The sequence below is a fragment of the Aotus nancymaae genome, unplaced genomic scaffold, assembly GCF_030222135.1.
Source record: "Aotus nancymaae isolate 86718 unplaced genomic scaffold, 86718_ANA_hifiasm-v0.15.2.pri h1tg000006l, whole genome shotgun sequence".
NCBI classification, from domain to species: Eukaryota; Metazoa; Chordata; class Mammalia; order Primates; family Aotidae; genus Aotus; species Aotus nancymaae.
The window spans coordinates 79,684,698-79,706,244 of record NW_026988417.1 but is presented as its reverse complement, the minus strand read 5'-3'; the positions used below and the strand labels follow the sequence as shown (position 1 = coordinate 79,706,244).

At 37.2% G+C, this 21,547-nt stretch overlaps 1 protein-coding gene across 7 annotated transcripts in view; it reads right to left on the bottom strand.

Annotated features, from left to right (window-relative positions):
• PTPN13 (protein tyrosine phosphatase non-receptor type 13) overlaps positions 1 to 21,547 on the bottom strand; it is a 163,592-nt gene that overhangs the window by 37,717 nt on the left and 104,328 nt on the right. For 4 of the 7 annotated variants that reach the window (XM_064368927.1, XM_064368945.1, XM_064368962.1 and 1 more), the window contains 9 exons: positions 17,985 to 18,448; positions 16,377 to 16,523; positions 15,629 to 15,722; positions 8,285 to 8,370; positions 6,856 to 7,015; positions 4,631 to 4,845; positions 4,419 to 4,517; positions 2,221 to 2,585; positions 809 to 992 (listed from right to left, as the gene is read on the bottom strand). In XM_064368927.1, the coding sequence (XP_064224997.1) occupies positions 809 to 992; positions 2,221 to 2,585; positions 4,419 to 4,517; positions 4,631 to 4,845; positions 6,856 to 7,015; positions 8,285 to 8,370; positions 15,629 to 15,722; positions 16,377 to 16,523; positions 17,985 to 18,448 (1,814 nt within the window). The remainder of the gene's footprint in view (positions 1 to 808; positions 993 to 2,220; positions 2,586 to 4,418; positions 4,518 to 4,630; positions 4,846 to 6,855; positions 7,016 to 8,284; positions 8,371 to 15,628; positions 15,723 to 16,376; positions 16,524 to 17,984; positions 18,449 to 21,547) is intronic. The other 3 variants (XM_064368936.1, XM_064368951.1, XM_064368964.1) reach the window with 1 other exon arrangement.

Here is a 21,547-nt window from a genome sequence, read left to right as displayed (position 1 = left end):
ATGAAACTGAGGATGTAGATGCTGCACAACCCTCATCTCCAATACACACATGCATACTTATAGGCAAAAAAAAAAGTACCTGGAAAGTTAGCTCCAAAATGTTAACGGTTTTGGGATGATAAGATTATAGTGGATTTAATCTTCTTTTTCTCTGTTTTATCATTTTTTTTACAATAAACATTTATTACTTGGATAATAAAAGCAGTATTTAAAAAGGCTGACTTTCAATCAGTATAAAGGATATTATACTTGGAAATGTTTTCCAAATCTTATTTGTAGGTTTAGAAGTTCTAAGACTATCGTTACAATGTAAGGATTCCATTTCGGCACACAAAAAAAGTGTGAAGGAGAAAAGAAATACATTCAAACTTGGTTAAAAATTAAATAGGTAACTCTTCAGAATTTGAGAAGCAGACAAAAATAATATTTACTAAGGGTCTACTCTGTGGCAGATACTATACTAGGTGCTTTACATGTTATTTCATTTAATCCTCACCACAATCCTGTCAGGTTACTTAATCCATTTTATAGCCAAAGCTACCACGACTCAGAAGAATTAAGTGACAGGTCCATATGAGTCTGCCAAGTTGTAGCAAGTCAGTGGTAGAGTCAGGATTTATACTCAGGTCTTTTTGTCTTATTTCTTAATTTCTCAGCGTAGAAACATACCAGATATGTTATCCATTTATTAGACACAGATATGAAGCTATTCTAAAAGATAGTTTTTCCCTAAAGGGAAACTGCATGACTATACCTTCTTTAAAAAAATATGGATTTTTTTTTTTTTAATATAGAGAAAACAACTTACCAGTTCAAAGTCTTCAAGGTGATTTTCCGAGTCATTTTTCAAAGGTGTCCAGTTTTCTTGTCTAGCTGGTTCAGAAATATGATGTATATGATATTTATCCATCAAATTAGAGGAAGCAGATTCTGATTGTGGTTGATAATTCTGCCCAGGAGCCATATCCGGTGGTAGAGGGGAAGAAGGATTACTACAGAGACAAAGAAGTAAGACTATTTTCAAAGATCTTTCATTGTCAATATGGTAAGTTTGTGCCAGAAAATGCTTAACAAATATTCATGTCTGATTTTGACTGAGATCCTAGTTACTTTTTATCTGACTCTGGACTATGAATTTATTCCATATATGTTAAATGCTAACATTAACAATAATTTATTCTCTGTCTAGGTTTTCTTTTTTTTTTTGAGATAGAGTCTCACTCTGTTGCTCAGGCTGAAGTGCAGTGGTGAAATCTCAGTTCACTGCAGCCTCTGCCTCCTAGGGTCACGCGATTGTCCTGCCTTAGCCACCCAAGTAGCTGGGATTACAGGTGTGCATCATTATGCCCAGCTAATTTTTGTATTTTTAGTAGAGATGGGGTTTTGCCATGTTGCCCAGGCTGGGCTCGAACTTTTGAGCTCAAGCAACTCGCCTGACTTGGCCTCCCAAAGGGCTGGGATTATGGACATGAGCCATCATGCCCGGCCTAGGTTCTATTTTGATGAAGCTCTTTAAGCTGCATAAAGTCAGCAAGATAGGTTAAACAGAATTCTCTTGATTCCTAGTCATTAATTCAAAGCTGAAGCTAATGTTATTCCTAGTCGTTAATTCAAAGCTGAAGCTAATGTTATCAGAATGTTAATATGTGTTTCAACATAATAAGGAAAAGAAGAAAGAAGAATCAAAGTCTGACTCCTGTGGTTATTTTGGATATGTGGATACATATAAAGATATAACCAAACAGTAAAACGTATGAATAATTATTCGAGGTATTGATGTAGTCTCTCTCTTTGTATGCTTCTATATTTTCAATCATTTCTTCTTTCCCCATCTTCTGTGTCTCACCTTTTGCAAACTCTCTGCCCTTATCTCCCCTCTATATTTCTGGTCCTTAGTCTCCTACTGTGTCACTACCTAAATAAGTCTCTTCTGTTTCTGGTTAAGTAGTATGATTAATGGTGAAATACAAATAACTTTCTCAGTTACTAGTAAATATGCTCAAGAGGGAAGGAAAACTCAAGCTGACTAACTAGAGAGCTTACTTGTTTGCTAACTAAAACTATCAGTCACAATAGCTAGACATCCAATAGAGTCATCCTCTGCCTAACCACTGTGAAGGTCACAGATACATACACTTCATTTTTAGAGAAATGCACATTGCTGCTACTGCTACTAACAACAACCTGTTGCTTTGAGAGCTTCACATAACATTATAATACCTGTCCTCAAACTCTATTTTTTTGGGAATTTTCTGAGGATAGTAAAACATGGTACAAATTGTATCTTCTTGACTCTTGGGTGCTTCATGATGACTCTGTGCCTGTGATACCATGTTGCTTAGAGTCTGATGCAAAGCTGAACTCCAGGTCGAATTTGGTATGTTTGCTGGAGCTGTCACTAAGTCATCTTCTCCACTCCCAGTGCTGTCACTGTAACTCTCTCTTCTGGATGGTGACTTGCACTGTTTCTTGCTTTTGTCAGACATTTCATTTTCGTCTGAGCTGGTGCTTTGCTCCACACATGATGGCTGAGAAGAGTCTTTACTGCTGTTTGGAAGTACTTGTGCTGGAGACTGAAGTGGGGTCTGTAATGGACACATTTAAAGAGATCTGTGACCACTTATATGAATTTTAGAAGCATTTATTTGAAAATAAATCATTGAACAACTTTCTACTAAAATATGCATTGAATTTTCTAATAAAAGTAATTTATGTTCACTAGAGAAAATAATATATAAATAACAGTTAATATTGTACAATTTATACCTTAAGTTAGAACTACAGTAATATTATATATTGTATTTTGTCTCATACTTTCAAAAATTAGAGTTCTAGCATAAGTATTTTCCTAAATCCTTAAATATGCTTTAAAGCAATTTTAATGCCTATATAATGGTGTAATGGATGGCTATACCTTTAATTTATTTCAGCCTTCTCCTTTTTTTGAACATAGAATTATTTCCAGCTTTTCATTATTAATAGAAATCCAGGAGAACTTCTTTGTATGCAAATTTTTACTTGAGTTTCTATTAGTTTGTAATTTTCTATACTGTCAGAATATAGGACATTTTTAATAGCCTAATTAAGTAATTCCAAATTGTTTTCTAAAAACTGATACCAACTTATACACTCATCAAGAGACTTCCATTCAGTTCTTCCTATATAGTGCCTCAAATCAATGTAGTCTTTTAAAATGCTAATTATAATGCATCTTACAGAAATGTTATTTTCCTATTAATGTCCTCCTAATACTTCCTCTTCCCCCAAAATAAGGATGAAAGCTTCTGGCACAGATAATCCTGCCTCTCATACCCAAGAGTCACCATTCACTGGTAGCAGGCTATTTTAAGTAGACAGGCCAAAAGCAGTCTTTCTTTAATGAGAATAGTATTCATCTATGTTTGTATAACATTGGAACAGTGAAATGATGAACATAACTCCATTTTTGTTTAAGAGGCCTTTATCCATTTCTGCACGTAGGCAAGGATAATTTTAGAGCACTGAGATTATATGCAAAAACAATAATCATGTAGTTTTAAAAACTAACTCTGGGATTAAGGAAGAAGTATGTAAACAATGAACTATGTTTTGTTAAACATTTATAGGAGCATTGCGACCTGACTAAGGATAAAGAAGTTCCCAACCTCTTCAGATCCTTGCTGGCAGTCAGATGTCTGTGGTCATCGGTCACCTCTTGATCCCAACCCCCTTCTCTTCCTCTTGCCCTTAACTTAAAAAGAGCCTGAAATCTGTACTGACTTAAGATGGTATTTTAGGATGACCATCTTTTCAGTTTGCTGGTTTTCCAAATAAACCTGTTTTTCTTCCTACCAACTCTCATCTCTTGTGTATGGCCTTTGAGCAGTGACCAGCTGAATCTAAATCCAGTTACATTTGGATTCCTTTCTGTCAGTAAATAATTTGTAAGTCACCATTTTGGATCTCTTAGCTATTCCTTGACATAAAAAAGGTAAATGGATAACATATCCCTTTATCTGTGACTTCTAGTGTTTTTTTTTTTAAAGGCTAAAATTCCGAAGAATTCTCATTTTAATCCAAACTAGCTCAGAATAAGAATTACTCTTTCTTGTTTGGTTCAATGGAGAAATGGACAAAAGGTTTTTGTAACCACACTTTATGTATTTTACTATTTCTATTTGTACTTAGAAAACAAATTCCCCAAATCCTAGAATCGTAGAATTGGAAATGGGAGAAGAGAAGGTGAATTGAATTACTTTATATTATCATACAAATATGGAATACATTCAAAGAAGTTGTCACACACAAGATAACATGCCTACCTAAAGAAGTAGCTAGGTATGAAACCCAGGAGAACAATTCATGATGAAACCACTACAGCAGAATTAGTTGCTAAATTGATATTCTATAAAAATGTAAATTAGTTTCATAAGTCTCACCAAAAGAGCAGTATCAATTTCTGGTAGCACACCAGGTGGAGGTCTGCAGAGAAGCAAGAATACTTCTGGAGCAGTTCCTCTGAGAGCAGATATGACTTCCTGGGGGTACCATGAATGACAAATGAAGGTACAGTTAAACCAGTATTAGAAACCATCCTGAAAGGCCCATTCATCTCATTAAAAATGCTATATTCCACATGCTAGGGGCTCACCTGCTGAGACAGTCCTTTCAAAGAGGCTCCATTCACTTTCAAGATAACATCTCCTACATCAATTTTTCCACTTTCTGCTGCTGGCTGTCCCGGAAACAGCTTTTTAACCCTTACTATGCTGGCATTAATTTGCTCTGGTATAAGATTATCTTCTCGAGAAAAACTGAATCCTAGACCTGAGCTATTTTTAAGCAGTTTTACCTCAAATGTATTTTCTGGAGAAAAAGATATGAAAAAATTTAGATATTGTTAACATGCTGTGTTTACATATGAACATACAAACATATGTACTTCTAGACACATTTTAAAAAGCCTATTTTCTCATAATATTTATAGCACTGTATATACTTATTGCACTCTTCTAGTACACTCAAGTCATATCTTACCGTCTATTTCTATCATTAAGAAATTCTATCAACTAACTGCATGAACTAAGCTGTTTGATTAGGAAGGAGAGTTCTGAAAGTAGGATTCTGAAAATGAAATTATGCGTCAAAGTCATGTGTTTTAAAGGACACTATGGTCAGGACAGTGGCTCATGCCTATAACCCCAGTACTTTGGGAGGGCGAAGTAGGAGGATTGCTTGAACCCAGGAGTTTGATACCAGCCTGGGCAACATAGTAAAATCCAATCTCTACAAAAACAAAACAAAGTATGATAACAGATAAAAAATAAGGGGAAATTTCACAGAAGGCCACGTATGGGAGAAATTCAGGTATACAGTGTGAGAAGGATGAAAAGAAGAGTAAAATAAATGTTAGAGGTTATGTGGAAATAAACTGACATTGCGATATTCTGGGAAGGTGTAATTTAACTCAGATGAATCACAGTGATGTTTCAATAAATTTCTTATCAGCAAAATAAACAACCAGAAATAACCAGAAAACAATTTAAAAACATATTTAAAGTCCTTGCTTATGGTTGGTTTGGGTGGTAAAAAAATACCAAACCTATTTAAAGAAAGACTTATGGGGCCGGGCACTATGGCTCATGCCTGTAATTCCAGCACTTTGAGAGGCTGAAGAGGGTGGATCACCTGAGGTCAGGAGATCGAGACCAGCCTGGCCTATATGGTGAAACCCTGTCTCTACTAAAAATACAAAAATTAGCCAGGTGTGGTGGTGTGTGCCTGTAATCCCAGCTACTCTGGAGCCTGAGGCAGAAAAGTCACTTGAATCCAGGGGAGAGAGGTTGCAGTGAGCCAAGATTGCACCACTATACTCCAGCCTGGGCAACAGAATGAGACTTCATCTCAAAAAAAAAAACAAAAAAACAAAACAAAACAAAAAACCCAAAAAAGTATGATGGAAGAAATAAAGAATAAAGATCCGTATGATAAAGTGAGTATGTTAATTTTATCTTCATAATCAGGAAAAATAATATAGTCTGCTATTTTTTCTCCTTATTTTTGGGACTGATTCAGAGTTGCTAACTTTTGTGTAAAATAAAACAAAACAATGACTGTATACCATTACCATCATTTATCATTACCATCATTTATAAAGTACAGGAAATATAAACCTCTTAAGAAGACAAAATCTTAAAGTGTACTCCGGTATTATGAACACATTTAGCCTTATTGAAAAAACCACTATTGGCCAGGCGCAGTGGCTCATGCCTGTAATCTTCTCAGCACTTTGGGAGGCCAAGGTGGGCAGATTGTGCCACTGCACTCCAGCTTGGCAACAGAGCAAGACTCGGTCTCAAACCAACCAACCAACCAACCAACCAACCACTATCCACTATCATTCTTAATTTATGGCCAATTAGTGATATGTCCAAAGGCTAGCATAGTTTGTAACAAAGACCACTTTCTGGGCACTACTAGGTGAGTATCTGCCCAGACTTTTATTCACGGTTTTTAAAATTACATAGAATTATAAAAATCTAAGGGTCAAGGTTTCACATGGGTTTGAAGGCATTTCAGCAATTGTTTATACTTACTTTTTCACTTACCAAATTTCATTTTAAATTTTACAACAATTTAAAGGATTTTAAAAAGACCATAATCAGGCATGACTTCATTATCCAAAGTCTTTTGAGACTCTATGAGCTGCAAATACGTTTCTGTCTTTATTCAGTATGGTGCTATGTCAGATTATTATTTGTACTTAACAAGAATAATTAACAAAACTAAGGTATTAACTGTAATCCAACATGTAAAAAATAATTTTGGATAGATGAGGAATAATTTAAAGGTGAGATTGTAGTCTCAAGGCCTGACCTTCAGTGACAAAGCTGTAGTCTTTGACATGAGTTGTTTTCTTCACTTTTTCTGTGCCTTGACCTTGGGAATTCTGATCTGAAAGGGTACACTGTGGGGTTACCGGGGCATGTTCTTTAGATGTTAGAGACTGTCCCTTTTCTAACAGCAGATGCACCACCTGGATAAATAAAATAGCATTTCACTAATTAAGAAGAATGCTAAGAAAACAGATACATTTTCAGGACTTTGTATAGTTGATGGTATAAAATCATTTAAAGTAGCTACCAAATTTGGTCCACCAAATGAAGAGGGAGGAAAAAAATATAGGAACATGGGGTTGAAAGTTCCAAAATCAAGTTTTTATTATATTTCTGTATAGAAAAAGAAATGATTAAAAAGAATCTATTACAAATATAATACATGTTAGAAATGTATGATAATGGCCAGGTGCAGTGGCTCATACTGGTAATCCCAGCACTTTGGGAGGCTGAGGTGGGCAGATCACCTGAGGTCAGAAGTTTGAGACTAGCCTGGCCAACATGGTGAAGCCCCATTTCTACTAAAAGTACAAATATTAGCCAGGTGTGATGGTGAGTGCCTGTAATCCTAGCTACCTGGGAGGCTGAGGCAGGAGAATTGCTTGAACCTGGGAGGCGGATGTTGCAATGAGCTCAGATCGTGTGCCACTGCACTCCAGCCTGGGTGACAACAGCGAAACTCCATCTCAAAAAAAAAAAAAAAAAAAAGCCAGGTGTGGTGGCTCATGCCTGAAATCCCAGCACTTTGGGTGGCCAGGGCAGGAAGATCACTTGAGTGTAGGAGTTTGAGACCAGCATGGGCAACAAGGGAGACCCCATCTCTACAAGAAATAAAAAATAAACTAGCCAGGCATGGTGGCATGTGCCTGTAGTCCCAGCTACTTGGGAGACTGAGGCAAGAGGATCACTTGAGCCCAGGAAGTCAAGGTTGCAGTGAGCTGTGATTGTGCTGCTACACTCCAGCCTGGGCCTCACAGCAAGACCCTGTCTCAAAACAACAACAAAACCCTCCAAAAACCATTAAAGATAATTTGGTAAACTCCCTGACTCAAAATATACTTCAATGAAATAAATTTTGTGTTGAGGCTAAAGAATGACTAAGAGTGAAAACCACTAGAAATCAGATGTTTATAAAACAAATTTAAAATGCAATTTCCACCCCTCCCCTAACAGATCTCTTTGGTAATATAAGAGTTACATGTGACATAGAAAGCCTAGCTTCCTCAGTGAAAAATGTCTTGTAATACTTGCATTTCAATTTGGAAGGAAAAAACAACAACCCAGATGGTAATATATATCAGGCTTGGTTTCTTGATTAGCTAACAAATTCAGAGATCTCAATGAGAACTGATGCTATTCACACAATGTTTTGCTCTGCTAAGGTACTGTAAAAGGTTGGTATCTGTTACCTGTCCTGTATTTCTCAGTGTTTCCACAGCTTGCTTATGGGTGGCTCCTTCTAGACTAACTCCATTGACAGCTAGGACACGATCACCTAAAAATTAGGCAATTATTTTGAAAGAAATAAATCATAAATATAAATCCTACATGTTCTTTTAAATATTATAGTCTTACTTCATCTTAATTTGTTGGAGGAGAGACTCAGGGAAATTCTGGAAGAAATTGTGTTACAGAGTTTATTATTTTATTTAATTTACTACTCAATTTTATGGCTATAAAGTATATTTTAGAACAGTATCTTCACAAAAATAAATTTAAATCAAGAGAGAAGATAAGTTGGACTATAAACATAGAGAGATTGGAGGAAAGTTCCTAGTTAATTCTTATTAGAAGTGTAGATATCAGGCTGGGCGCAGTGGCTCATGCCTATAATCCCAACACTTTGGGAGGCTAAGGTGGGTGGATCACCTGAGGTCAGGAGTTTGAGACCAGCCTAGCCAACATAGTGAAAAGCTATCTCTACTAAAAATAGCTGGGTATGGTGGTGGGTGCCTGTGGTCCCAGCTATCTGGGAGGCTGAGGCACGAGAATCGCTTGAACCCAGGAAGTGGAGATGGCAGTGAAACGAAATTGCACCACTACACTCCAGCCTGGGTGACAGAGTGAGACTCTATCTCAAAAAAAAAAAAAAAGTGTAGATACCAGTGTTTTTACAGAATTTGTTTCGTAGGACATGTAAAATATGAATGAAAGCACTGTCTAGATATTTTCTTTCCTTTTTTATTTTGTTAACTTCCCATACAATGTTGATGTATAGATATCATCTGATACTAGAAGAGTTTCTGAAATGGCCATCAAGGAATTTCTTAACACCAGTTTTATAACTGAGTATGTTCATATATATATATAAAATTGCACTTTAGGTTCTAGGGTACATGTGCAAAATATGCAGGACTGTTGCATAGGTACATACATGACAATGTGGAGTGCTGCCTCCATCCCCCCGTCACCTATATCTGGCATTTCTCCCCATGTTATCCCTCTCCAACCTCCCTACCCCACACTGTCCCTCCCCTATTCCCCCACAACAGACCCCAGTGTGTGATGCTCCCCTCCCTGTGTCCACGTGTCCTCATTGTTCAACACATGCTTATGCGTGAGAACATGCGGTGTTTGTTTTTCTGTTCTTGTGTCAGTTTGCTGAGAATGATGGTTTCCAGATTCACCCATGTCCCTACAAAGGACATGAACTCATGGTTTTTGATGGTTGCATAGTATTCCATGGTGTATATGTGCCAAATTTTCCCTGTCCAGTCTATCATTGATGGGCATTTGGGTTGGTTCCAGGTCTTAGCTATTGTAAACAGTGCCGCAATGAACATACGTGTGCATGTGTCTTTATAATAGAATGATTTATAATCCTTTGGATATATATCTAGTAATGGGATTGCTGTGTCAAATGGAATTTCTGTTTCTAGGTCCTTGAGGAATTGCCACACTGTCTTCCACAATGGCTGAACTAATTTACACTCCCACCAATGTATAAAAGTGTTCCAATTTCTCAACATCCTCTCCAGCATTTGTTTTCTCCAGATTTTTTAATGATTGCCATTCTAACTGGTGTGAGATTATATCTCAGTGTGGTTTTGATTTGCATTCTCTAATGACCAGTGATGATGAACATTTTTTCATATGTTTGTTGGCCTCATAAATGTCTTCTTTTGAAAAGTGTCTGTTCATGTCCTTTGCCCACTTTTGAATGGGTTTGTTTGTTTTTTTCTTGTAAATCTGTTTCAGTTCTTTGTAGATTCTGGACATTAGCCTTTTGTCAGATGGGTAGATTGCAAAAACTTTTTCACATTCTGTTGGTTGCTGGTTCACTCTAATGATTGTTTCTTTTGCAGTACAGAAGCTCTGGAGTTTCATTAGATCCCATTTGTCTATTTTGGCTTTCGCTGCCAATGCTTTTGGTGTTTTAGTCATGAAGTCCTTGCCTATGCTTATGTCCTGAATGGTTTTGCCAAGGTTTTCTTCTAGGGTTTTTATGGTGTTGGGACTTATGTTTAAGTCTTTAATCCATCTGGAGTTGATTTTAGTGTAAGATGTCAGAAAGGGGTCCAGTTTCTGCTTTCTGCACATGGCTAGCCAGTTTTCGCAACATTATTTATTAAACAGGGAATCCTTTCCCTATTGCTTGTTTTTGTCAGGTTTGTCAAAGATCAGATGGCTGTAGATGTAGCGTTGCCTCTGAGGCCTCTGTTCTGTTCCATTGGTCTATAATCTCTGTTTTGGTGCCAGTAGCATCCTGTTTTGATTACTGTAGCCTTGTAGTATAGTTTGAAGTCAGGTAGCGTGATGCCTCCAGCTTTGTTCTTTTTGCTTAGAATTGTCTTGGCTATGTGGGCTCTCTTTTGGTTCCACATGAAGTTTAAGGTGATTTTTTCCAGTTCTGTGAAGAGGGTCATAGGTAGCTTTACAGGGCTAGCGTTGAATATATAAATTACTTTGGGCAGTATGGCCATTTTCATAATATTGATTCTTCCTGACCAACAGCATGGAATGTTTTTCCATCTGTTTGTGTCCTTATTTCCTTGAGCAGTGGTTTGTAGTTCTCCTTGAAGAGGTCCTTTACTTCCTTGGTATTTTATTCTCTTTGTAGCAATTGTGAATGGCAGTTCATTCTTGATTTGGCTCTCTTTTAAGTCTGTTATTGGTTTATAGGAATGCTTGTGATTTCTGCATATTGATTTTGTATCCTGAGACTTTGTTGAAGTTGCTTATCAGTTTCAGGAGATTTTGGGCAGAGACAATGGGGTCTTCTAAATGTACAATCATGTCATCTGCAAACAGAGACAACTTGACTTCTTCCTTTCCTAAATGAATACCCTTTATTTCTTTTTCTTGCCTGATTGCTCTGGCTAGAACTTCCAATACTATATTCAATAGGAGTGGTGAGAGAGGGCATCCTTGTCTAGTGCCAGATTTCAGAGGGAATGCTTCCAGTTTTTGCCCATTCAGTATGATATTGGCTGTGGGTTAGTTGTGAATAGCTTTTATTGTTTTGAGATATGTTCTGTCAATACCTAGTTTATTGAGAGTTTTTAGCATAAGGGGCTGTTGAATTTTGTCGAAGGCCTTCTCTGCATCTATTGAGATAATCATGTGGTTTTTGTCTTTCGTTCTGATTATGTGGTGGATTATGTTTATTTATAGACTTGTGTATGTTGAACCAGCCTTGCATCCCTGGGATGAAGCCTACTTGATCATGATGGATAACCTTTTTGAAGTGCTGTTGCAATTGGTCTGCCAGTATTTTATTGAAGATTTTTGCATCTATGTTCATCATGGATACTGGCCTGAAGTTTTCTTTTTTTGTTGAGTCTCTGCCGGGTTTTGGTATCAGGATGATGTTGGTCTCATAAAATGATTTGGGAAGGATTCCCTCTTTTTAGATTGTTTGGAATAGTTTCAGAAGGAGTGGTACCAGCTCCTCTTTGTATGTCTGGTAGAATTCAGCTGTGAACCCATCTGGACCTGGGCTCTTTTTGGTTGGTAGGCTATTAATTGCTGCCTCAACTTCAGCCCTTGTTATGGGTCTATTCAGGGTTTCGACTTCTTCCTGGTTTAGGCTTGGGAGGGTGCAAGCGTCGTGGAATTTATCCATTTCTTCCAGGTTTACTGGTTAATGTGCATAGAGTTGTTTGCAGTAATCTCTGATGGTAGTTTGTATTTCTGTGGGATTGGTGGTGATATCCTCTTTATCATTTTTTATTGCCTCTATTTGATTCTTCTCTCTTTTCTTATTAATCTGGCTAGTGGTCAGTCTATTTTGTTGATCTTTTCAAAAAACCAGCTCCTGGACTTACTGATTTCTTGAAGGTTTTTTTTTTTGTGTGTCTCTATCTCCTTCCGTTCTGCTCTGATCTTAGCTATTTCTTGTCTTCTGCTAGCTTTTGAGTTTTTTTGATCTTGCTCCTCTAGCTCTTTCAATTTTGATGATAGGGTGTTGATTTTAGAGCTTTCCTTCTCATGTGGGCATTTATTGCTATAAATTTTCCTCTAGACACTGCTTTAAATGTGTCCCAGAGATTCTGGTATGTTGTGTCTTCATTCTTGTTGGTTTCGAAGAACATCTTTATTTCTGCCTTCATTTCTTTGTTTATCCAGCCAACATTCAAGAGCCAGTTGTTCAGTTTCCATGAAGTTGTGTGGTTCTGAGTTAGTTTCTTAATCCTGAGTTCTAATTTGATGGCACTGTGGTCTGAGAGACTGTTTGTTATGATTTCCATTCTTTTGCATTTGCTGAGGAGTGATTTACTTCCAATTACGTGGTCAATTTTAGAGTAGATATGATGTGGTGCTGAGAAGAATGTATATTCTATGGATTTGGGATGGAGAGTTCTGTAAATGTCTATTAGGTTTGCTTGGTCCAGGTCTGAGTTCAAGTCCTGGATATCCTTGTTAATTTTCTGTCTCATTGATCTGTCTTGTATTGACAGAGGAGTGTTAAAGTCTCCCATTATTATTGTGTGGGAGTCTAAGTCTCTTTGTATGTTGTTAAGAGCTTGCTTTATGTATCTGGATGCTCATCTATTGGGTGCATATATATTTAGGGTCATTAGCTGTTCTTGTTGCATTGATCCTTTTACCATTATGTAATGCCCTTCTTTGTCTCTTTTGATCTTTGTTGGTTTAAAGTCTATTTTTGTCAGAGACTAGGATTGCAACTCCTGCTTTTTTTTGCTCTCCATTTGCTTGGCAAATCTTCCTCCATCTCTTCATTTTAAGCCTATGTGTGTCCTTCCATGTGAGATGGGTTTCCTGGATACAGCAGTGATGGTTTTGGACTTTTTATCCAATTTGCCAGTCTGTGTCTTTTGACTGGGGCATTAAGCCCATTTACATTTAAGGTTAATATTGTTATGTGTGAATTTGACCTGAGCTGGTTGTTTTGCCCATTAGTTGAAGTAGTTTCTTCATTATTCAATGCTTTTCACCTTTTGGTATGTTTTTGGAGTGGCTGGTACTGGTTGTTCCTTTCTATGTTTAGTGCTTCTTTGAGGAGCTCTTGTAAGGCAGGCCTGGTGGTGACGAAATCTCTCAGCAATTGCTTGTTCATAAAGGATTTTATTTCTCCTTCGCTTATGAAGCTTAGTTTGGCTGGATATGAAATTCTAGGTTGAAAGTTCTTTTCTTTAAGGATGTTGAATATGGGCCCCCACTCTCTTCTGGTTATAGAGTTTCTGCTGAGAGATCCGCTGTGAGTCTGATTGGCTTCCCTCTGTGGGTAACCCGACCTTTCTCTCTGGCTGCCCTTAGCATTTTTTCCTTCATTTAAACCTTGGTGAATCTGATGATTATGTGCCTTGGGGTTGCTCTTCTTGAGGAATATCTTTGTGGTGTTCTCTGTATTTCCTGGACTTGAATATTGGCCTGCCTTGCTAGGCTGGGGAAGTTCTCCTGGATAATATCCTGAAGAGTGTTTTCCAGTTTGGATTCATTCTCTCTGTCACATTCAGGTACACCTATCAAGCATAGATTAGGTCTTTTCACATAATCCCATATTTCTTGGAAGCTTTGTTCATTTCTTTTCACTTTTTTCTCTAATCTTGCCTTCTTGTTTTGTTTCATTGAGTTGATCTTCAATCTCTGATATCCTTTATTCTGCTTGGTTGATTCAGCTATTGAAACTTGTGCATGCTTCGCAAAATTCTCATGTTGTGTTTTTCAGTTCCATTAAGTCATTTATATTCTTCTCTAAGTTGTTTATTCTCGTCAGCATTTTGTGAAACCTTTTTTCAGGGTTCTTAGTTTCTTTGCATTGGTTTAGAACATGTTCTTTTCACTCAGAGAAGTTTGTTATTACCCACCTTCTGAAGCCTGTTTCTGTCAATTCATCAGATTCATTCTCCATCCAGCTTTGTTCCTTTGCTGGTGATGAGTTGTGATCCCTTGGAGGAGGAGAAGTATTCTGGTTTTGGGTGTTTTCATCCTTTTCGCAGTGGCTTCTTCCCATCTTTGTAGATTTATCCACCTGTGGTCTTTGTAGTTGGTGACTTTTGGATGGGGTCTGAGTGGTGATGATGATGCTATTTTTTTATGATGAAGTTATTTCTTTCTGTTTTTTAGTTTTACTTCTAACAGTAAGGCCCCTCTGATGTAGGACTGCTGGAGGTCCACTCCAGACCCTGCTTGCCTGGGGATCACCTGTGGTGGCTGCAGAACAGTAAGGGTTGCTGCCAGTTTCGTCTTCTGTTATCTTTGTCCCAGAGGGATACCTGCCAGATGTCAGCCTAAGCTTTCCTTTATGAGGTGACTCTTTGGATATATGGGGTCAGGGAGCTGCTTGAGGAGACAGTCTGCCCCTTATAGAAGCTCAAGTGCTGAGCTGTGCGCTCCATTGTTCTGTTCAGAGCTACTAGGCAGGTACTTTTAAGTCTGCTGCAGCAGAAGTCATAACCACCTTTTTTCCCAGGTGCTCTGTCTGGGAAGGTGGGGCTTTATTTATAAGTTCCTGATGTGCTGCTGCCTTTTTCCAGAGTTGCCCTGCCCAGCAAGGAGGTATCCTAGTCATAGTCAGCCAGCAGAGGCATTGCTGAGCTGCCATGGGCTCTGCCCAGCTGCTGTGTGAACTTCCTTGTGGTTTTGTTTGTAGAGGTATAGTTAGAACTGTCTCAGTAATGGTGGTCTGCCTCAGTAATGGTGGACTGCCTCTGTAATGGCAGACTGTCTCGGTAATGGTGGAATGCCTCGGTAATGGTGGACTGCCTCTGTAATGGCGGACTGCCTCAGTAGTGGTGGACTGCTTTGGTAATGGTGGATGCCCTTCCCCCAACAGAGTGGACCGTTCAGGGTCTAGCTGCGCTTGCTGCCAAACTCTCATTCCAGAGCATTTCAGATTGCTGGTCTTTGTGGGGGTGGGACCTGCTAAGCCAGATCACCTGGCTCCCTGTTTCAGCCCTCTTTTTTTCATTTAAATCGTGGCTCTGTCTTCCAGGCATTCCATGTGCCAGTTGAAAGAGCTACCCAGATTTCTGTTTGTTTTTGTGCGGAGACCCATGGCCAGCTGAAACAGCCATGCTGAAAGTTTGTGGCGCTTTTCAGCCTGGGAATCTCTTGGTCTGTGGGTAGTAATAACTTGTTTGGAAATGTGTTCACTCACCCTCTGCATTGTTCTCGCTGGGAACTGACTCCAGAGCTGTTCCTATTCAGCCATCTTGGATCTGCCCTTATAACTGAGTATGTTCTTATTTCATATTATGAATTTGAAGATCAGTTATCAAGTTTATAATTTTTTATCTATTTGTTGTAATATTTGTATATATAATTGTTACATACTAAAAATACTATACCTTTGTGAATTCTACCATCAGACTCTGCTGCTCCCTTGGGAATAACAGCTTTCACATAAATGCCACCATGTCTGACACTTGTATTCACACCTCCCTAAGGAGAAAAAGACAAAATAATATTTTATAATATGAAACATTTTGCACTCTCTTTCAAATCTCCAGCCTAGAAAGGATTCAATTCATCAGGCAAAGCAGTAGCATCCCATCAGCATGTGCTGATGTATGGTATATTCATTAGTACATTAAGGAGGGTTAGTATATTCATCAGTATAATACAAAAAGAATTTTATTCAACAGCCTATGCTCACATTTTGACTACCTTAAAGATACATACATTCCTTGGTAATTTCTAAGATACTAACATGTTTACAAGGTATTATATATTAAGGAGAGTATATTGATATATATAGTCTTTAATTACCAATAATGTAGGTTAGAGATATATCTTATTAATCTATGCTCATGTAGAAACTGTCAAATATACACAAAGCATTGAATTAATTTTATATTTTCCAAGTTTTATATTCAGATAAAGCAAGTATAAAATCTATCGAGAAGGTAGTGTTTAATTTTTTTTTAATCACAGGAAAAAGTGACTAGCACAATTTTTAAAAAAAGTTTTTAGATATGATTCAATTTTAGGATTTTGGAAATATTTGATGTGTCCCTTTTAATGAAAAATAATTCAATTAAAAAGTTGACATGCAATAGGCTGCTGGAAATTAAAGAAGAGAAAACATTTGAAAACCTTGTCAAACAGTACCGTGACACTTATCCCCAAGCTGTTATCATTTTTAGCCAGTTCAACCTCAAAGATATCTCCAGGCTTAGGAGGTGATGAAGAAAAAGTTTTAAAATTCATTTTGTTGGATGTATTCACTGAAGAGGAAGATTCCTTAACAAAGAAAAACAAAGATTTCTTGTTAGAGTCAAAATGAATTATTTTAATTTTTCTTTTTTTAAAATTTTTAATCAATTAATTTATTTTTACCTAGCCCAGGACAAAGCTGACTAGAGGCAAAATGAATTATTACTGAAAGACAAATAAGTATTTTTAGGATAATTTAAGAAAAAGGAAGATATTAAATGATAAAGCATAGTCAAAGAACATAAAGGTTGGAAGAGATCTTAGAGATCATCTAGTCCAATGTATTCATAGTTTATGGTTGAGGAAATTGATGTACAGAGATTAAAGAGCTTGCTTCAGGTCAAACTGCTAGATATGGCAGATGGAAACCTAGATAGAACCCAGTTCAAACCTGGCTTTTATATAATCCTGGTCCAATGCTTTTTATATTCCCAAATTTATAAATTAGTTTTATTTCCTTTAATAATCACTATATACAAAACAGTAGCTTTTAACCTGAGTCTCTAAAATGAGGTTTCATGTCTACATTACTTATATTTATAAATCCAATAATATAAACATAGGAACATTAGCTAAGTCCTATTTATGAGAGCATAACTCTTGTAATGGAGCAATTCCCACAGTCAGTATTAAAAAATAAATAATTTTTTTTTTTAAAAAGAACGTAACTTGTGAGGAATATTGATTTTTCAGTAAATAAAAGGCATAAGGCTTTTTTCTAAAACTGCCTGTGAATTTGAGTTAAATTTATATCATTTCTAGGAATAAGCTATTTTCTTTCTTCTGTTCCTTCCCTTCTTTCTGTTAGGGTCTGGCTTGGTCACCTAGGCTTCTGGGATCAAGCGATCCTCCCACCCAGCCTCCCAAGGATCTAGGACTACAGATACATGTCACCTCGTCTGGCTAATTTTTAAAGAAATTTTTGGTAGAGATAGGGTCTCCCTATGTTGCCCAGGCTGGTCCTGAACTTCTGGCCTCAAGCAATCCTTCCACCTCTGCATCCCAAAGTGTTGGGATTATAGGTGTGGGTCAATGTGCCCAGCCAGAATGAGCTATTTTCTTTCGATGTCCTTATTATGATTCATTCAGAACTTCAGAATAATTTAGGCTATACATAGTAAATTCGAATGCCCATTATATGAACTATTTAGAAAAAATTTTCAGATATTAAAATACTCATATTATTATAAACATCAAATACTCTAGACAAACAACTGGTAAGAAAACAATCATAATCTGTGTATTCCTTCTTTGGGTTTTTAGATAGCAAGTTTGTAGAGTCATAACTATTTAAAGTTATTATTCAAAGCCGTTTATTTCTCTGAAAGTTTAGCATCAAATGCAGTAGCAAATAGTAGAAGATATAAACTATTTATTTTTTCCAGAATAATGAAAGCATCTTGTAGTAGATTATTGTGCTCTGTAATATATTTGCTGCTGTTTTGCTTTGTTAAATGAAAAAACCAAATTATTGGAATTAAACTATGCCTTTTTTGGTGTTTGATGATCCTGACTGCTGGAATAAGTCGCTTCATCCATGTCTGAATCTCCACGGTCCGAGTAATCAGTTGCATCAGAAATGCCGGGCTTTTTAGTTTTGCTTTGGTTACTATCAGTGAAAGTCTTTTTCTCAGTGGCTTTGGATACTGCAGATGGGGAAGGGCTGCCATGCTGTGTTTCCTGCCAGGTTTGGTCACCTAAATGTCTGGCAAAGAAACCATTGGCCTGGCTCTGAGACAAGCTGACACTCTCGGTCCTGGAATCTTGAGAACTCAGGCTTCCTTCTCGCAGGCCCCCAGACAGCCCAAAGGAATTCTCTGAGATGTGCTTCAGGGTACCACGTGACCAGTGGTGATCCTTGGAAGAAGAATCTATAGCACTGTCTTGCATGTAGGAAGATTTTTTCATGTAGTTTTTCATCCCATTGGTGAGATGAACAGGAGTAGAAGGCACTAAAAGTCAAAACCCATCAATGAGAATAACAAGTTAGTGACACACATTCTTGTCCTTCACACATACACAATGTTTCCTGAAGATTGTTGGAAGAATTTTTATAAGGATGACACATGCAAAACACATGACCTAGTAGACTTTCTTTGCTCTCTCCTTTGGTCATTCTTGTGACAACCTCTATTAAAATGCATTCCCCTTTTACCTTAACTCCCCATTTCCATTTCCAAGACCCATTTCAAACCAGTCTTCTCTGTGGAGACTCTACTGATTCCAAAGATTCTTAGTATCCACCATTCTTGGTCCTTATTAAATAGTTATTTGCACACTTACTTTATTGACCTACTAGATTGTATTTTTTGGACTCCAATTAATTATCATGGAAGGTAACTCCAAATTGCTTATATATCCTTCTTACCAAAAGCCACTTTAGGCCAGGTGCAGTGGCTCATGCCTGTAATCCCAGCACTTTGGGAGGCTGACACGGGTGGATCACTTGAGGCTAGGATTTCGAGACCAGCCTGCCCAACATGGTGAAACCCTGTTTCTACCAAAAATACAAAAATTAGATGGGCATGACAGTGTGCACCTACTCGGGAGGCTGAGTAGTCCCAGCTACTCGGGAGGCTGAGGCAGAAGAATTGCTTGAACTCAGGAGGCAGAGCCTGCAGTGAGCAGTGATCATTCCACTGCACTTCAGCCTGGGCAAAAGAGCAAGACTCTGTCTCAAGGAGCAAACAAACCAAAAACCACTTTAAAAAGCTTTCTGAAAACACAGACCACAGAGGACATGTGAAAAGGAATTAAAGATGAGAATGGATAAGAAATTAAAAGTTTTGGCCAGGCGCGGTGGCTCATGCCTGTAATCCCAGCACTTTGTGAAGCCGAGGCGGGTGGATCACAAGGTCAAGAGATCGAGACCATCCTGGCCAACATGGTGAAACCCCATCTCTACTAAAAATACAAAAATTAGCCGGGTGTTTGGCATGTGCCTGTAGTCCCAGCTACTTGGGAGGTTGAGGCGGAAGAATTGCTTGAACCCGGGAGGCGGAGGTTGCAGTTAGCAGAGACTGCACCACTGGGCTCCAGCCTGGTAAGACTCTGTCTCAAAAAAAAAAAGAAATTAAAAGTTTTATTTAGTAATTGACAACAAAGGAAGAATTAAGAGTAATGAGCAACTGGAAAGAAAATACTTGTGACAACAAGCAATAATCAAAGAGATAGTATCCCTAATATACAAAGAGTTTCTAAAATTCAACAAAAAAAGTGTTTTCAAAACTCCCATTGAACAAGAGATATGTAGACCGGAATAAGCAGACTGGAAATTCAGAGTAAAATACAAATAATAAATATATGAAAAGACATTCTCACTATTTCTCAGGGATCTGCCGTTTAATGCAGTTTTCTACTTATTTGGCTGACAAAAATGAGAATGACTGATGATTTCAAGAACCACTCACGGTATGAGGAGAAAAGCACTGTTATATCTACTTGACTCGTCTATAAATTGATAAAACTTTTTGTAATCCAATTTGGTGGCACTTTTCAAAATTTTAATGTACACACTCTTTAATCTAGTTCCAGACATTTAACCTGTAGAAATACATACATTTTCAATGTTGTAGTAAAAAGTTTATTCGCTGGAGTAACATTTATAATAGAATTACAGCTAACCTGGATACATAACAATAGAAGAAAAGTTAAATTTTGATATGTCTATAACAAATAAAATGCTGCATTAAAAAGATGTACATGTACATGGATAGCAACAGAATATGTTAAGTAAGCAGTTACAGAATGGTCTTTAGAGTATAAAACAGATTTTAAAAAATAGTGCGTATGTGTGTTGTTATATCTCACATATACATCTATTCTACACAGAAGGCTACATGTATGCCAAATGGCTTCCCCAGGTAATAAGGTAAGGGGATTTTGACTTCTTATTTCATAGGTTTTGCATAAACTGGATTTATTTTTAATAAACTAGTATGTATTCTGTAACTTCAAAAATTAGCAAACAAAAACAAAACTAAAAGCCTTCCTCTTTGGTGCTTAACAGTTAATGGGGTAGCTAGAGTACACATTGGTAATTTTCTAAGTTCTTTTGGGTTGTACTTCTTTTCAAAGTGTCACCACAAAATAGTTACGTACCATGGTAAGATTCAACTACGTTTCTGAAGAAACAATTTCACAGATGTATACTTTAACATTATACTTTTAATTTTTATTTAGCATAGATGGAAAAAAAAAAACCACATAAAACTCTGCTGAGAAGAAAAGCCTTCTCTGATCCTCTCCATAGGTAAAGTTCCTCTGTTATATGCCCTCTTGGCACCTTGGGCTTCTTGTTAACACTTACCACAGTTACAATTAAAAATCTGTCTAGTCAGAAAAGAATACTTATCTCCTCTGATAAAGTGCAAGTTCTATTAGGTCAGAATTTTTTGGCCTTGCACATCACAGGCACTGAATATTTGTTGAACAAATGAATAAATTTTCTACAAAACATCTACTGAAAACACGAGTAAGATGGAAATCCCTTAGAGCTTAATTCAGGGGGCAATAAATTAATTCTGAATTAATATGATCCTTTTGCTAAAAAAAGTGGTGAATAATGAGACTCAGTGATCTGCTTAAAAAAAATTTCTGGTCTTGGCTGCTTTAAACTTAGAAGTATGTTACAACATTTCCAACTGCAGTTGTCTTCCTTTGCCTAATGTGACTAGATTATAATTAGATTATATAAGGCTCCTGTGGGCAGTGGTGGTGTCTTCTATTTCCCTTCTATCGGTTATGTTTGCTCACAGTAAGCAAGTGTGTAAAGTATTTATATATGTACATATACAGACATACAAATTAATATAATATTCAGTAAGAAGAAACGATAGTCAAAATGACTCATCTGTATAAAATGTACTAATATTTTGTCACAACGTATTATATAATATGTTAATGTTTTCATCTTCTATTTTATCATAAGTATCTAAAGCTATGTCTAAAATTCACTATCTAAAATAGTTTTTCAGCTAATTTTTTTTTACTGATTCTTTTATGTATTTCCCAGTGTCTTTGGGATGAAAGTAACTTACTTGTATCTAGCA